Source organism: Eschrichtius robustus, chromosome 7 (assembly GCF_028021215.1).
Source record: "Eschrichtius robustus isolate mEscRob2 chromosome 7, mEscRob2.pri, whole genome shotgun sequence".
NCBI classification, from domain to species: Eukaryota; Metazoa; Chordata; class Mammalia; order Artiodactyla; family Eschrichtiidae; genus Eschrichtius; species Eschrichtius robustus.
In genome coordinates, this window is record NC_090830.1 from 132388583 (window position 1) to 132407195 (window position 18613).

At 38.3% G+C, this 18613-nt stretch overlaps 1 protein-coding gene across 4 annotated transcripts in view; it reads left to right on the plus strand.

Moving 5' to 3' along the window:
* The window catches only part of ZRANB1 (zinc finger RANBP2-type containing 1), a 69280-nt gene that overhangs the window by 44982 nt on the left and 5685 nt on the right, over nucleotides 1–18613 (plus strand). For 3 of the 4 annotated variants that reach the window (XM_068548732.1, XM_068548733.1, XM_068548735.1), the window contains 4 exons: nucleotides 4271–4424; nucleotides 6619–6690; nucleotides 9015–9213; nucleotides 17562–17682. In XM_068548732.1, the coding sequence (XP_068404833.1) occupies nucleotides 4271–4424; nucleotides 6619–6690; nucleotides 9015–9213; nucleotides 17562–17682 (546 nt within the window). The remainder of the gene's footprint in view (nucleotides 1–4270; nucleotides 4425–6618; nucleotides 6691–9014; nucleotides 9214–17561; nucleotides 17683–18613) is intronic. The other variant, XM_068548734.1, reaches the window with a different exon arrangement.

Sequence of the window (18613 nt, forward strand, 5' to 3'; positions counted from 1 at the left end):
TGGATTAGACAACTAGGGACATGTTTGTTACAAAGGACAGAGGTTGCAAATGAATTAGGATGTGACTATATTATCCAGGTAATTTTTAAGAAAAATATTTATTTATTCATTTATTTATTTATGCAGCTCCACGTCGTAGTTGCGGCATGCGGAATCTTTAGTTGCAGCATGCGGGCTCTTAGTTGCAGCATGCGGACTTCTTAGTTGCGGCATGTGGCCTCTTAGTTGCGACATGCGGACTCTTAGTTGCGGCGTGCGGACTCTTAGTTGCAGCATGCATGTGGGATGTAATTCCCTGACCAGGGATCAAACCCGGGCCCCCTGCCTTGGGAGTGTGGAGTCTTACCCATTGGACCACCAGGGAATTCCCCAGGTAATTTTTTTTTAATGGTAAGAGAAATAGGGTAAAATTGCAGAGAGTTAGATCAGTTGTGGATTCAAATCCAATTTGGTCAGTATACTCCTGTGTATGCTTACTTGCACATTTAAGTTCGCCAATATCTGGGAACATTGATGTACAAAGCATGGGGTGAGGGGATTAATAAATATGAACGTTAGATGAAAGCATGATTGAGATGGCTAGCCATGTGTTTAGTTTGGTAAGAGTCCGTTGTAAGCAGGGGCACCTGATAGAGCAAAGGAGGGCTTGAGAGACAGTCATGCTGAAAACAAAGGACAGGCTTACTGAGGATAAGGGAGAAGGGGACTGTTTGAAAAGCAGCTGTGTGATTAGAGAGACCAGAGTTCTGGAACATGGGATGGAACAGTAAGAAGTAGTTCCTGTAGTATCTGAGGTCTGGCTGCATTTGTGTTGTGATGCCCAGTTGTGTAGTGGAAGGGCTGCCGTGTGGAGTTACAGTTGCTGGTGGTGGCTGGAGACAGGAGACGGAAGGCAGCTGTGAGCCAAGGCTCCAGTCGTTAGGGGATACATAGGCTTCTCTCAGGCTGGTAGAGGACTGTGAGAAGGTTCTGGAGGGACTGGTGTAAGTCACTGACCTCTTAAGAGCATTCTGGGGACTAACAGCAGGAAGACAGTAGAACCCCAGTGTATTTATTATTTACTGCTGTGTAACCAACCCCCTCAAAACTTAACAGCTTAAGACAACAAACACTTGTTATCACAGTTTCTGAGAGTAAGGAGTCCAGGAGCAGCTTAGCTGAATGATTTTGGCTCAAGGTCTCATGAGGTTACAAACTGCCAGGGCTACAGTTGTCAAAAGGCTCAACGGGGACTAGGGGACCTGGTTCCAAGTACACTCACCTAGTTGTTGGCAGGAGGCTTCAAATCCTTGTTACGTGGGCCCCTCAGTAGGGCTGCTTGTGATGTGGTAGCTGGTTTCACCTAGAGCAAGTGATCCAAGAGAGGGAGAGAGCGAGAGAATGGTTCAAGTGGAAACTGTAGTGTCTTTTCTATATAACCTAATGTAGGAAGTGATCTACTATAATTTTTGCTATATTCTGTGGTACACATAGACCACCCTGCTACAAGATGGGGGAGGTGGAAAGGAGGCTTGTTCTAGGGAAAGAACAAAATCAGTGATGGGATTTAGTCTCAATGGAGTAGGCACTCTACAGGACAGAACTGAAGGGGCCATCAGGGAGACTGGAAGGGGGAGAGTATGAGTCTGGACTAAGGGATGTGTCTGCAGACAGGGCACAGAGCCAAGTACTTTTGGGCTGGGAACAGGAGAACATTATATTTTGGGAATATGTGTCTGGGCCAGGGGTTTTAATTGGATTTTAGATAATGGATGCTGTTTGTAGTCTGGTGGAACCTATGGACTTCTTTTCAAAATACTGTTTTTAAATGTATAAAATAAAAAATAGGATTACAGAGGAAATCGGTTATATTGAAATAGTTATCAGAATATTAAATATATGTGATGTATAAGAAAATGCATTTTAAATGTAGGCAAGAGGTTAGTGAAAATGAAAGATTTAAATTTAATTGAAATTCCTATGCTAATTCATGGTCCCTTCCCAAGTTCATGGACCCTAAGTTAACCAGTAGCCTAAGGAGATGGTTGAGACTCATGAGGTTGAAGAGGCTAGAACAGCAGTCACCAACCTTTCTGGCACCAGGGACCGGTTTCGTTGAAGACAGTTTTTCCACGGGCTGGGGGAGGGCAGGCGGGAGTGGGGGGATGGTTCAGGCAGTAATGAGAGCGATGGGGAGCGGCAGGTGAAGCATCGCTCGCTCGCGGCTCACCTCCTGCTGTGCGGCCCGGTTCCTAACAGGCCGCAGACCGGTACCGGTCCACGGCCCGGGGATTGGGGACCCCTGGGCTAGAAGATGAGAGGCAGGCCTCAGGGACGTATGCTTAAGGATGGTGGGGGAGAAGGAAGCTTAGAGGCCATTCACCAGCTGTAAGGTTTCTCTTGGGGTGTTTGCAATATTCAGGTTTCAGTCCAAGTTGTTTTTGAGAAGAATCTTCCCAGGATTTTGGAAAGGGGCCGAGGGTTAGCACATTGGGATAAGCTGTTTTTGAATTTACTTTTGAGATCCATTTTTAATGCTTTGACTTGATAAATAATAGTCCGTTATATTCTGAAAATATTTAATATTTGGTTTTCCCCAGTTTTAGTGTTGCTTAGATTGGGCTCATGGAGATAAGATGTGGTGACAATTTCATTGTTACTGGTAATCCTGGCTAGTAAAGTTTAGGAGAATTGAATTTTTGTGTAGTTTTCAGAATAGGATGTCTAATGGTTGTGTTGGGTATGCAGGGTTTTTGAAATACTGTTTACTTACCTTAATAGTAATTACAGTTAAGCTGTCCACGTGTGTTATGTAGATGACATTATCAGTAAAACTTATTCTTTGTGTGGCTTGTTGGAAGATCTGCTGCTCCAAGCCCCACTTGTGACTGGAAGTCTGCATTCAGGAAGGTCGTCCAGGTTAGTGGCTGCGTCTGTAGTGACAGCAGAGAACAGAGCCAACTGGCTCGCTCAGGGTCACACCAGACTCATTTCCTCTTTAGCAGATACTCACCTTGGATTTCAGAATTCTCTGTATATAGATTTCTTGAGCTCCACAAAAGGAGTACAAGTTAAATGTAGGGTAATGTCTTTTCATCGTTTGTTGTTATTCATCATTCAAAAAGGACAGGAAAGTTCCAGCCACCTCCTTGTTCAGAGGTTCTCTGTGGTAGTGCTCACTGCACCGGTGCTCAGATTTCATTCCCGTCGAATTGTACTACTTCAGAGATTTGTTGTCTGTTCTGCACTTGGAGAAACCGGATGCTTTTTTAAAAAATTAAAGAATTATAGGGACTTCCCTGGCTGTCCAGTGGTTAAGACGCCGCGCTTCCACAGCACGGGGTGCGGGTTTGATCCCTGGTCGGGGAACTAGGATCCCGCGTGCTGTGTGGTGCGGCCCAAAAATAGAAAAAAAAAAAAAAAATCAGAATTGTAACAAGTGGGGAGGGATTTGAAATCATTGGGAACTAACCCTTTAAAGGTTGGGAATCCGCCTGCCAGTGCAGGGGACACGGGTTTGATCCCTGGTCCAGGGAGATCCCACATGCCGTGGAGCAACTAAGCCCGTGCGCCACAACTATTGAGCCTGCGCTCTAAAGCCTGCGAGCCACTACTGAAGCCCGTGTGCCTAGAGCCCGTGCTCTGCAACAAGAGAAGCCACCGCAATGAGAAGCCCGCGCACCACAATGAAGAGTAGCCCCCGTCCCCGCAACTAGAGAAAGCCCGCGTGTAGCAACGAAGACCCAACCCAGCCAAAAATAACTAGAAATAAATAAATTTATTAAAAAAAAAAAATCATGCTTTTCTTTATTCTAAGTCAAGTTACTTGAAATATTCTTAACAGAGCAGGAGAAGAGTGTTTGTACTTTCCTCTTTCTCCGTGAGCTAAAATTCCCTGGTTTTTTAAGAATGTTTTTATTAGGGGCATGATGGTTATTCTTACTTTGTTTTCTGTCCTCCCTCCCCCTCCTATGATGAACGTTTGTGAACAACTCCATTTTACATAAATTTTTATGTGCATCTTTGTGTATTTCCTTGGGATAAACTCCACTAGAAAGTAGAACTACTGAGTTGAGAGGGCAAAGCATTTTTATCACTGTTTTCCAGGGAAGTTTTACTGATATATACTTATACTACTGAGGAAATCACACCCAGTACCTCATATATTTAAAACAAAAACAAAAACACCTTGAGTTACTGGGAAATTTTGGTAATTTCTTTTATACACTGTTTTTTTCTGCTTCCACTGATGATAAATGAGATGTAGAGGAAAGTTTCTTTTGTATTTAAGGTGTCTCAACAAGCCGCAAAGTGTATTCCAGCAATGGTGTGTCCTGAACTGACAGAGCAAATCCGGCGTGAGATAGCTGCCTCTCTTCATCAGAGAAAGGGGGATTTTGCTTGCTATTTCCTAACTGACCTTGTAACATTTACATTGCCAGCAGGTAACTCCAAATCTCTGTGTGAGAACAAATTTCCACTTTATTATAATTTTTTAATGTCTGAATGAAAATGTTTCTGTTAGAAAACAGATAACTTAGCTACTATATGTGGATCTTAAATTACTTGATTACCCTGTTTTACTGGAAGTGACCAGTACAGGGGCCATTTATAAACTAATGCCCTAGAGCTGACAGGAAGACAGCAGCTGATAATAAGTGACTTCTTTGTGGGCCTCAGATATTTAAAAAAGTCTGTTTTATCCATTTATTTTTCTCTGTTTTTATTTTAGAATGTTATCAGTCTGCTTTTTTTTCTTTTTCTTTTCATAGATAACTATTGGTTACCTGATATTAGGAGATAAGATCAGAACATGGGTTTTTGATAGGTAGAGTCAAGTTATTTGAGTCAAAGATACTGGCATTCTTTTGAAAGTGTCATTACTTTCTTCACTTACTACATTAATTTCTACTATATTTGTGAAGCAACTTTTTATTTTTCAGTTCCATGACAAGTGGAAATGTCTTCCAGGCTGTTTTTTGTCAGTTGGCATTGAATAAATGCACTAAACACCAAAAGTTTCTAAATAAAACTTACATTTTGGTTTTGAGTGTTTTGAGCTTTTTTTATATTGCGATATGAACAGAGGTATTTACAAAATGGTAGAAAATAACAACTAAGCTTTTTAAAATCAGACAAATTTCATTTGAAATGCACTCTGTATATTTAAACTTAGTACTTCAAGTGATGATTAGATTTTAAGTTGAAAATAGTTGTAAGTTTAAAACATTTTTGTAAGGGTAATGCTTCTTACTCTAGACTACTCAATTAGTAAACTGAACAGAGCATAGAGAATTTGAGAAGGTGAGGAAAACAGAAATCTGCGTGCCAAAATGAATGGCTCAGTAACTTGTATAAGGAGATTCTAAAGTCTGAAAATAACAGTCCTGAGCAGAGGTTGAGAGTGTGGGGGGAAGAGAACAGACAAAAATTTGTTTGTTTGTTTGTTGTTGTTGTTGTTAATTTTAACTTGAATATTAGATAGCTCTGTTCTTTTTTCTTTTCTTTTATTTCAACTTTATTATCATTGACAAAGAAAATTGTAAAATATTTCAAGTGTACTTTGTGGTGATTTGATTTATACATACATTGTGAAAGTTAACTGTTAATTAACTAGATTCCCCCTGTCTAGTTAATTAACACATTCATCACCTCACATTTATTTATCAATTTATTTATATTTTGGGTGAGAACATTAAGTTTTGTTCTCTTAGTGAATTTCAGTTGTACAATACAGCGTTACTGACTATTGTTACTATGTTTTGCATTTAATCCTAGCTGTCTTCATTTTATGGCTTATAGTTTGTACTCTTTTAGCAGTTTCTCCCTATCCCTTCCTGCCTTGCCCCTGGCAGCTGCTTTTCTACTCTCTGTTTCTATGAGTTTGACTTTTTTTTTTTAAGATTCCATATGTAAGTAATACCATGCAATATTGGTCTTTCTCTGTTGAGCTTATTTCACTTAGCATAATGTCTCCAAGGTCCTTCCGTATGTTGCAAATGGCATGATTTTCTTCTTTCTCATGGCTTAATAATACTGCATTGTATAGATATATCACATCTACTTTATTTATTCACCCACTGATAGACACTTAGGTTGTTTTCATATATTGGCTATTGCGAGTAATGCTGCAACCAACATGGGGGTACAAATACCTTTTCGATACCCTGTTGCCATATCCTTTGGCTGTGTACCCAAAAGTGAGATTGCTGGATCATATGATAGTTTTATTTTAAGTTTTTGAGGATCCTTCATACTGTTTTCCATAGTGACTGCACCAGTTTACATTCCCACCACTGGTGCACAAGGGTTCCCTTTTCTCCACATTCTCAACAACATTTGTTATCTCTTGTTGGTTTGATAATAGCTGTATATAATTACTGGTCCAAATGATTTTCTTTTTATTGTTTGTAGATAGATCACAGTTTTGATAATGAAGTACAGAAAGGAAATATTTTACACCTCATACACACACACACACACACACACGAGATACATGCATGTTTTTTAAAAGAAGCTACTCGACAGCCTTCAGTGGAAAGGGAGTTATTTTAGAGGAAGTTACTGTTAGATGCTGGCATCAAATTTTTTAAGTTATGAGACATATAAAGATTTTTTAAATCTGGTTTTTCTTTGTAGATATTGAAGACTTGCCTCCAACAGTCCAAGAAAAATTATTTGATGAGGTGCTTGATAGAGATGTTCAAAAAGGTAAGCATGGAATTAATGAGTATAATTTATCTTTTATTGATTTCAATAAACTTTTTGCTTTGCTTTGTAAGTTTTGGAATAGTTTGGTGTATGCTCAACATATTTTATTTCTACTTTAAATTGAAAATATAAAGTCCTTAAGAACAGTGTTGTATTGTGCTGTTAAAAGTGCTCATTCATAGCTCTTAACTGTGGTAGAGTGAATAAAGGTATAAAAATTTTTAAACCTTGGTTTTCTGTTTCCTATTCTAGAATGAGTATATTTTCATATTAAAAATTTTTAGAAAATAAATCGTGAAGAATTTAAAAATGGAGTAATTTATTCTAGAGCCTTAAGGTGTTTCAACTACTCAAAAGGTTTATATTTCAATTGATCAGAATTATTTAGGTGTTTATTAATAAATTACATATAAATCTATTAACTTCTAGAGAATAGGTTCTTTCTTCCACTGAATATTTCTTAATTGCAGAAGCGTGAAAATGAACATTTTATTTATTTACTTACTTATTTATATTGAAGTATAGTTGATTTACAATATTGTGTTAATTTCTGCTGTACAACAAAGTGATTCAGTTATACTTATACATACATTCTTTTTTATGTTCTTTTCCATTATGGTTTATCACAGGATATTGAGTGCAGTTCCCTGTGCTCTGCATTAGGACCTTGTTGTTTATCCATCCTATATATAGTAGTTTGCATCTACCAACCCCAAACTCCCAGTCCATCCCTCTCCCTCCTCCCCTCCCCCTTGGCAACCACAAGTCTGTTCTCTGTGTCTGTGAGTCTGTTTCTGTTTCGTAGATAAGTTCATTTGCATCGTATTTTAGATTCCACGTATAAGTGATATCATATGGTATTTGTCTTTCTCTTTCCGACTTACTTCACTTAGTATGATAATCTCTAGGCCCATCCATGTTGCTGCAAATGACATTATTTCATTCTTTTTTATGGCTGAGTAGTATTCCATTGTACCACATCTTTTTATCCATTCATCTGTTGATGGACATTTAGGTCGTTTCCATGTCTTGGCTATTGTGAGTAGTGCTGCTTTGAACACAGGGGAGCATTTATCTTTTTGAATTATAGTTTTGTCTGGCTATGTGCCCAGGAGTGGGATTGCTGGATCATATGGCAACTCTATTTTTAGTTTTTTGAGGAATCTCCGTACTGTTTTCCATAATGGCTGTACCAACTTACATTTCCACCAACAGTGTAGGAGGGTTCCCTTTTCTCCACAACCTCTCCAGCATTTGTTATTTGTAGACTTTTTAATAATGGCCACTCTGACCAGTGTGAGGTAGTATCTCATTCTGGTTTCGATTTGCATTTCTCCAGTAATTAGCGATGTTGAGCACCTTTTCATGTGCCTGTTGGCCATGTGTATGTCTCTGGTGAAATGTCTGTTTAGGTCTTCTGCCCATTTTTCAATTGGGTTGTTTGTTTTTCCATTGTTGAGTTGTATGAGCTGTTTGTATATTTTGGAAATTAAGCCCTTGTCAGTCAAATCATTTGCAAATATTTTCTCCCATTCCACAGATTGTTTTTTTTTTGTTTTGTTTATGGTTTCCTTTGCTGTGTAAAAGCTTGCAAGTTTGATTAGGTCCCATTTGTTTATTTTTGCTTTTATTTCTATTGCTTTGGGAGACTGACCTAAGGAAAAAAATGGTACGATTTATATCAGAGAATGTTTTTGCCTGAGTTCTTTTCCAGAAGTTTTATGGTGTGATGTCTTGTATTTGAGTCTTTTAAGTCATTTTGAGTTTATTTTTGTGTGTGGTGTGAGGGTGTGTTCTAACTTTATTGATTTACATGCATCTGTCCAACTTTCCCAACACTACTTGCTGAAGAGACTGTCTTTTTCTCGTTGTATATTCTTGCCTCCTTTGTTGAAGATTAATTGACCGTAGGTGTGCGGGTTTATTTCTGGACTTTCTATTCTGTTCCATTGTTCCGTATGTCTGTTTTTGTGCCAATACCATGGTGTTTTGATTACTGTAGTAATTGTCTGAAGTATTCTCTGAAGTTTGGGAAGGTTAGACCTCCTGCTTTATTCTTTTTCCTCAGGATTGCTTTGGCAATCCTGGGTCTTTTATGGTTCCATGTAAATTTTAGGATTATTTGTTTTGTTCTGTGAAAAATGTCATGGGTAATTTGATAGGGATCGTGTTAAATCTGTAGATTGCTTTGGGTAGTGTGGCCATTTTAACAGTATTAATTCTTCCAATCCAAGAGCATGGAATATCTTCCCATTTCTTTGAATCATCTTCAATTTCCTTTATTAATGTTTTATATGAACATGTTATTTAAATTCTTCATATAGAGTTAGAAGAAGAATCTCCAATTATAAACTGGTCCTTGGAATTGGCTACACGTTTGGACAGTCGACTGTATGCACTTTGGAACCGGACTGCAGGAGACTGCTTACTTGATTCAGTACTACAAGCTACCTGGGGCATTTATGACAAGGACTCGGTGCTTCGGAAAGCCCTGCATGACAGCCTGCATGACTGTTCACATTGGTGAGCTGACATCCTTCCCTTTTTAAATCCAGGAGTGCACTGGCTGAATCATTTCCTTACAGTGGTGGGATACTTTTTGTCTGTTATATTTTCTGTGGAAGCTAGGGGGAAAAAAACTTTGGTTTTCGACACTGAGACACTTTGAACATCTCAGTGGTTTTTATATCTTTTTGCTAAGCTTTAAAATAGAAACATTTGAAGTTGTAGTAGTGGTCTTAAATATAGAAAGGTCTTTGCTCATATTTTATTTTTTTGGTTTCACCTGTTTATTTTTAGTGTGGCTAGTGGAAAATTTTAAACTACATATATGTACACTGTATTTCGTGTCTGTTGGTCAGCTCTGGTGCTCATATTTTAAAGTAGCTTTGATTTCGTATTTCTGTTCAACTTTAAGAGATTATATTGATTGTGTATGACGAGTTTTTCCTCCTGAGACAGGTAGTCTTAAGACCACGTTTTATTTTGCAAATTTTCAAATCCACAGAAAAGTTAAAAAAAAAAAAAAAAAACAGTGCAAGGGACCCCAACATCTCCTTCATTGGATCGACCAGTTGTTAATTGTTAACATTTTGCCACAGGTGCTGCATCTCTATGCACCTAAACACTCCCCTTTGCCAGTTAGTATTAGGCATCCTGATGCTTTACCCTTCGGTATTTCAGCATGCATCTTTTAAGAACAAGGATACTCTCCTGCCCAACCACATCCTCATTACCACATCTAAGAAAATCAACATTGACTCAGTTATCTAGCATACAGTCCAAATCACACTTTCAGCTTGTCTCAAAAATATCCTTTTTTAAAAAAAAATCCAGTAGTCAATCAAGTATATGGCTAGTCTTGAACTGTAAATTCAGATGGTAACCTGATTGGATAGCTAAAGAAAGAATGTGTCATTCAGAACTGATGGTTTAGACATTCAGCCCTTGTCCAGGGGAGAGGACTTTGTGCCTTTTAGTGGAGGGTGAGTGCTCTGGATTGATCTGGTAGTGTGGGCAATACCATTCCTTTTGTGATGCGGATTCATCAGGCCAGGTAAGCCTGATGTCATTAAATGTTCAGTCTGTCTGACCTCTCTAGATTGGATTACGTGCTCATCAAACAACATCCTAATGATGATTTGGCTGTTTGTGTGGGCCTGCCCACACCAAGAGGATGAGAGTCGTTTTGGATATTGTGGTTTTACAGGTCTGCCTTGTAGGTTTAGTTAATGTGACTCTGCCCTTGGAAAGATAGATCTGTCCTCTGGGTGTGGATGAGGTCTGGCTGCTCAGCCTGGAAACTAGATCTGAACCTTTAGTAAAGCTACCATTTTGCAAGTCCTTTTTAAAAAGCAGCTAGCCTTTCCTCTGGTGGTAATATTCTGACCCTGTTGTAAGGTTGAAAGTGTACTGTAAATTTCAGCAGGTGATATCTACTTTTCCTAGCTGTGAGGGCTTTAAAAAAAAAAAGACATTGGTGGCTATTAATAATAATAGTTTGGGAACTTCATGCTACCTACTTCTCAAAGCTGGCAGTGGGTGATCCTCTGGATTGGAGTTGTCACTTACATTTATTTGTATTAGCACTGAAATTCTAGTTTTGAGTCATTTGAAGTCTCAAAAGTCTAATGTGAAAGTAGGGAGAAAAAGAAAGAGATTGCCATAATCTGAGGTAGAAAATGGGCAAGATGGCTATTAAGAGTGAGAAGGACCTAGGTTGTATGAGTGCAGCCACTGGTAAGTGCTATTGTAGCAGATCGTTTGGTAATGGAGGCCTTGGTTCTAAAAGGATGCTTCAGCTGGCATATGAACAGGCTTTCTGAAATAAAGAGCACCTTGGTACCACCTCCTCCAATCCCTGCCATACAGGGTCTTCACCTGATGTTTTACAGTTAAGGCATGGGAAGCTGCAAGGATTGTAGTGATCACATAGACATCTTTTTCAGTATCTTGGGGTGGAGAGGGGATGAAGATTATCAAATGGGGAGAGAGGAGGCATTGTTGCCATAGATTCAAGGCATCAGTGATGTGGGTCAAATATATTAGCTATTAACCTTACTGAATAACGATTAAATTGTTGACTGTTTTGAGTTGTGACAAGTTTGTTGACTGGGCTCTTATATGACTATTAGAAGGTAGAATGAGAGGGCCCTGTCCTAGGTCAGGAGAGGAGCAGCCAGTATATCACTTGTGCAGTCTCCTTTTTTTTTTTTTTATTAATTAATTAATTAATTTATTTTTGGCTGTGTTGGGTCTATGTTTCTGTGCAAGGGCTTTCTCTAGTTGTGGCAAGCGGGGGCCACTCTTCATCGCGGTGCGCAGGCCTCTCACTATCGCGGCCTCTCTTGTTGTGGAGCACAGGCTCCAGACGCGCAGGCTCAGTAGTTGTGGCTCACGGGCCTAGTTGCTGCGCGGCATGTGGGATCTTCCCAGACCAGGGCTCGAACCCGTGTCCCCTGCATTAGCAGGCAGATTCTCAACCACTTCGCCACCAGGGAAGCCCCAGTCTCCTTTTAAATCAGCTTTTTGCTAGGGTTTCCTTTGCTCATAATCCGAATCAGGTGGGATGGGACTTTTTTTAAGTCATAAAATATCTAAATGAGAACTGAGAAAGTAATTTTCTTTTATTTAAACCCTTCCTCCTATCACTCCAAGGTAGGACATTTTTTTTGTGGTGGTAGCTGTGCTGTTCTGTAGGGTGTCTATGATTTGAACCGGCTCAAGTGCTCAAGATGGAATATTGTACTTGCCTTTGATTGACATGTCAATCCAAATAGAGAGCCAAATGGGAGTAATTAATATAAATAGGGGGAAAAATCAGTGAAAAATCAGTTCTCTTAGAAATATCATCTTTGGATAACTTATTATTGTGCCTCTCTGTATACATTTTTAGACCTTAATTTGTTGAGAGCAGTTTTAGTTCACAGCAGAATGGAAAGGAAGGCACTGTTGTTTGCCATGTCCTCCCACGCGTAAGCGCCCATTACGAACATCCCCCACAAAGTGGTACGTTTGTGACAAGTGATGAACCGACACTGGCAATAATCCTTATCACCCAAAGTCCGTAGTTCACATTAGGGTTCATCTTAGTATACATTCTGCGATTTTGGACAAATGTGTAATGACATGTGTCCACCATTATATTGATAGTGTTGAACAGAGAATTACAATGACAGTGTCAGAGAGAGTATTTTCAACGCCCCAGAATCCTCTGTGCTCTGCCAGTGCATCCTTTCCTCCTCCCTAACTCTGGCAGCCACTGGTCTTTTTACTGTCTCTATTGTTTTTGCCTTTTCCACACTGTCATGTGGTTGGAGTCATATAATATGTAGCCATTTCAGATCAGCTGCTTTCACTTCATAATGTGCATTTAAGGTTCCTGTGTTTTTTCATGGCTTAGATAGCTCATTTCTTTGTAATGCTGAAAAGTACTTCATTGTCTGGATGTACCCATTTTATCCATTCTGAAGGACACTTTGCTTGCCAGTTTTGGCAGTTATGAATAAAGCTGCTGTAAACTTCCATATGCAGGGTTTTGTGTGTTCATAGATTTTCAGTTCCTTTGGGTAAACACCAAAGTTCATAATAGCTGGATTATCTGATAAGAGTATGTGTTTAGTTTTGTGAGAAACTGCCAGTCGATCTTCCAAGGTGGCAGTACTGTTATGCATTCCCACCAGCAATGAATGAGAATTCCTGTTGCTCCATATCCTTGCCAGCATTTGATGTTGTCAGCATTATTACATTTAGATCATTGACATTCAAAGTGATTATTGATATAGTTGGATTCATAACTACCGTGTTTGTAACTGTTTTCTATTTGTTACCCTGTTCTTTGTTCCTGTTTTTGTCTTTCACTCTTTTACTGTCTTTCGTGTTTTTAGTTGAGTATTTTATGATTCTATTTTCTCTACTTTCTTAGCATATCAGTTATACTTCTTTTTTTAACTTTTATTAGTGGTTGCCCTAGAGTTTGCAGTATATTGTTACAGTTCATCCAAGCCCGCTTTCAGATAACGTTGTACCACTTCATGGGTTGTGTCATTACCTCATAATAACAAAATAATCCTAACTCCTCCTTTCTGTCCCTTGTATCTTTATTGTCATTCATTTCACTTATATGTAAGCATACATAAGCGCATACCTGCACACAACGCTCGCGTGCGCATACACACACAATATATATATATATACATAAGCATGCATAATCAAATATATTGTTATTATTTTGAATAAACTATTATCTGTTAGATCAATTAAGAATAAAAAATAAAAAGTTTAAATTTTATCTTCAATTTATTTCTTAATGCTCTTCCTTTCTTTATGTAGATCAAAATTTTTGATCTATGTTATTTTTCCTTCTTTCTAAAGAACTTCTTTTAACATTTCTTGTGAACCAGGTCTCTGGCAACAAATTCCCTCTATTTTTGTTTGTCTGAGAAAGACTTTATTTCTCTTTTACTTTTGAAAGATAATTTCACACGATATAGAATTCTAGTTTGGTGGTTTTTTTGTCTCAACTTTTGAAATATTTCACTTCATTCTCTTCTTGCTTGCATGGTTTCTGAGAAGTCGGATATAATTCTTATCTTTTGTTTCTACATAGGCAGTGTTTTTTGTTTTTTGTTCTTTTTAAATAAATTTATTTATTTATTTACTTTTGGCTGAGTTGGGTCTTGGTTGCTGTGCGTGGGCTTTCTCTAGTTGTGGCGAGCGGGGGCTACTCTTCATTGCATTGTGCAGGTTTCTCATTGCAGTGGCTTTTCTTGTTGTGGAGCACGAACTCTAGGCGTACGGGCTTCAGTAGTTGTAGCACGCAGGCTCAGTGGTTGTGGCCCACGGGCTTAGTTGCTCAGTGGCATGTGGGATCTTCCCAGATCAGGGCTCAAACCTGTGTTCCCTGCATTGCCAGGAGGATTCTTAACCACTGTGCCACCAGGGAAGTCCCAGGTAGGTGTTTTTTTGTTTTTTGTTTTTTTTTTTTATTAGTTGTTTTGTTTGTTTTTTTATACTGCAGGTTCTTATTAGTCATCAGTTTTATACACATCAGTGTATACATGTCAATCCCAATCGCCCAATTCAGCACACCACCATCCCCACCCCACCACAGTTTTCCCCCCTTGGTGTCCATTGTCTATTCTCTACGTCTGTGTCTCAACTTCTGCCCTGCAAACCGGCTCATCTGTACCATTTTTCTAGGTTCCACATACATGCGTTAATATACGATATTTGTTTTTCTCTTTCTGACTTACTTCACTCTGTATGACAGTCTCTAGATCCATCCACGTCTCAACAAATGACTCAATTTCATTCCTTTTTATGGCTGAGTAATATTCCATTGTATATATGTACCACAACTTCTTTATCCATTCGTCTGTCGATGGGCATTTAGGTTGCTTCCATGACCTGGCTATTGTAAATAGTGCTGCAATGAACATTCGGGTGCATGTGTCTTTTTGAATTATGGTTTTCTCTGGGTATACGCCCAGTAGTGGGATTGCTGGATCATATGGTAAATCTATTTTTCGTTTTTTAAGGCACCTCCAGGTAGGTGTTTTTTATACTCTGTCTTCTTTCAGGACTTTTTTCTTTAATTTTCTGTAGTTTGAATATGATATGCCTAGGTGTAGTTTTTCTGGCATTTTTCCTTCTTGTTGTTCTCTGAGCTTCCTGGATCTGTGGTATGGTGTCTGACATTAATTTGGTGAAATTCTCAGTCATTATTGTTTCAAATATTTCTTCCGTTACTTTCTTTTTTCTCCCTCTATTATTGTCATTTGTATGTTATACCTTTTGTAGTTGTCCCATGGTTTTTTGAAATTCACTTCTTTTTTTTTCTATATGTGTTATCTTTGCTTTTTAGATTTGGAGGTTTGTATTGATGTATTTTCATGAGGTTCTTTGCTTAGCTGTATCCAGTCCACTAATAAGCCTATCACAAATGTTCTTCATTTCTGTTGGTGTTTTTGATCTCTAGCATTTCATTTTGGCTTTCTTAGGATTTCCATCTCTCTTCTTACATTGCCCATCTGTTCTTGCATGCTATCTTTTTCCATTAGATCCCTTAGCATATTTATTATAGTTGTTTACAGTTTTTAAATTTAAAATTTTAAAGTTTTATTCCTGTGTTTTCATCTAGGAATTTCATAGTTTTAGCTTTTACATTTAAAGTCTGTGACCCATTTTGAGCTAATTTTTATTAAAGGTGTGAGGTAAAGATCTAAAATCATCTGTTTTACATGGATATCCAGTTGTCCCAGTACTGTTTATTTTTTTTCCCCATTCAAATGCCTTGGTACTTTTGTCAAAAAGTATTTGACCATAAAAGTAAAAGTTTATTTCTGGACTCTCAATTCTTTCCTGTTGATATGTATGTCTGTCCTTATGCTGACATTAGACTTTCTTGATGATTGTAGCTTTGTGGTAGGTTTTGAAATCAGGAGTAGTATAAGTCTTCCAACTTTGTACTTCTTTTTCAAGATTCTTTTTGCTATTCTGAATTCTTTGGATTTCTAGATAAATTTTAGGTTCTGGCTTCTGCAGAAAAGTCCTCTGAGATTTTGATAGAGATTGCCCTGAATGTGGAATTCATCCATGAATGTGGAATTGACTTTTTTTTTTAATAAATTTATTTATTTTTACTTATTTATTTTTGGCTGCATTGGGTCTTCGTTGCTGCTCGCGGGCTTTCTCTAGTTGTGGCAAGCGGGGGCTACAGGCTTCATTAGTTGTGGCACGCGGGCTCTAGAGCATAGGCTCAGTAGTTGTGGCCCACGGGCTTAGTTGCTCTGAGGCATGTGGGATCTTCCTGGACTAGGGCTCAAACCCATGTCCCCTGCATCGGCAGGCGGATTCTTAACCACTGCGCCACCAGGGAAGCCCGGAATTGACTTTTGAATGTTAAAGGCAAACTTGCTGTCTCACTTGGTCTTGTATTCCTGGATTTGGTTTGCTTGTCTGTTCTCAGTGAGCCAGGTAGCTTGAGTGTTTAGGTCTTTGTGTGGTGGGTGTGATTATTTGAACGTGCTTATTTTTAAAATATATTTTTTGAACACCCTTATTCTGCAGTCTTCTTGAGTTTTGAGTCAAGTCATCATTTGATTTCTGGCAAATTTAGCTATCGCATTCATAAAATGATCCTAGGCAGTAACCAAGAAATTTCTTAACTGCAGCAACTTTCTGTGTTTCATGATATTTCTCCTCGAACTTATTAAAACAATGTATTTTGTCATTGGTGCATTGAAATATATTTCTGTGTATCTTAGGTATTTTAAAAGAGGAATATCCATATTTTATTTTTAAACATTTGGCATTGAAACTTACATTCCTGATTTAAAAAGAAAAAACCTATGGTTATCTGGCATAGAGAAGTTTTTTTTTCTAATCAAACGAGTTAAGCCTCTGTAACATTCTTTTTTAAATCCAAAATATATTAATTTACTTTTTACGGAGCCCTGCATTAAGTTACTCTAAAGAAACGTGTGACACTAAGACATTTAATACCTTAACTTTTCAACAACAGCAAAAGAATGTTTTCTGATCTTTTGATTCTTTTACCTAGAATTCAAATACATAAAAGTATTGGGGATTTCTGATAGTTCTCTACACGTGAGAGGACTGTAATGTTACAAACAGGTTAAATGTCTGTCCTCAGAGGTCTTTGCTGGTTTGTTTTGTAAGACAGTGGATCACAGTTTTGAGCATAATTATATCTGGCTTTATTTAATTGTATACTTGATCTAAGGAAAAAGAATGTTTTGCTTTTAGTAATTCAGTCTACCAGTGGCCTAGTTTGATTTTTAATCTTCATAATTTATTAGGCCGAAGTATTTAAAGAGGTATTAAGCATGAAGAAGGGATTGTTCTTGTAGTTACAGTGATTTTTTTTTTTGGATTGTCATGTGATAATCAAAAATTTTATTTAGTGAATGAAATCTCAAGGAAGTGATTTTGATGTTCTTGTAAACACATGGGCTATTTCTAGTCCGTGACCAAGTAGTGGATACTGTTCATTAGTGGAGAAATGTAGTGTCTTTGATTTTTATCCAGCCTCTCAGATGATTTTGAGTGTTTTTATTTTTAATTTGTAAACCAATAGTAGACAGTTGAAATCAGCTGTTCTCATCACTAGTGTTTGTAGTTTTGATGAAAATTTGGTGGGTGGTGAATCAAATTATGTCTGAGGATATGTTAAAAGGTGTCTGCTAGCAGAAAGGAGGCATTTTTAATTTGAAAAATATACTGCAAGCCAGGTAAAATTAATTATTAATCTCTGCATTTGAATTGCTTAAAGACTACATTACATAAATGATTGGAACATTAAATGAACTGTTTATAGAAAGGCTTCTTTTTTACTCTGTTGCTTTTAGGTTTTATACGCGTTGGAAAGATTGGGAGTCCTGGTATTCTCAGAGCTTTGGTTTACATTTTTCCTTGAGAGAAGAACAGTGGCAAGAAGACTGGGCATTTATACTCTCTCTTGCTAGTCAGGTAAGAATGCTTCAGGGCATGTTTCTCCTATGAGAAGAGTGAGGCAGCTGGTCTAAATGCCTTGGTTTACATGAAGACCGTGTTGGAGGCAGTGTGGCATGAAGGGAAGAGCGCTTGACTTGGCAGCGGGTGACTTGGGTTCTAGTGACTGCTGTTTATCAGCTCTGGAACCATAGGCAAGTCCTCGCTGCAGAACAGGGAGGGCAACATGTTTCTTATATTAAGTGATTAAACAACTGTCCAAATGAAAGTTGTACTTGGTGATTCTAACCTCTTAAATATTTCCTCAGATCGCTCTTCAGTTATATTGTCCTCTCAGAAAGGTGGCTTTTTGGGATTGACATATACACACTACTATATATAAAATAGATAGCTAATAAGGACCTACTGTGTAGCACAGGGAACTCTACTCAATACTCTGTAATGGCCTATATGGGAAAAGAATCTAAAAAAGAGTGGATATAGGTATATGTATAACAATTCACTTTGCTGTACAGCAGAAACTAACACAACATTGTAAATCAACTATACTCCAATGAAAATTTTAAAAAATAGTAAATTAAAATTTAAAAAAATGGTGGCTTTATGCCTGTTTTACCTACCTACGGGTTAGCTCCCATTCTGTGTCCGAGGGGACACTTGCCCGAGATCACTGTGCTAGTAGTGGGTGCTGATGCCGAGCTGTCAGGCCCCTGAGGATCCAGTTGTGACCCTCATAAGGCTCCCCAGGCGAGGAGGCTCTGTCCACGTGACGTAGGCCGAGGAGAAGGTGCCGTGGACAGGAGTGATTAACTAACTGGGGAATGAACTTTTACAGATGTATTGTGTAGGGCTGTCCCTCACACTCATGCTAGTTTTATTTTATGAAGCATATTAATATACTAAACTGTAAACTTCAAATATATGCACAACAAACCACTTGTTTTCTTTG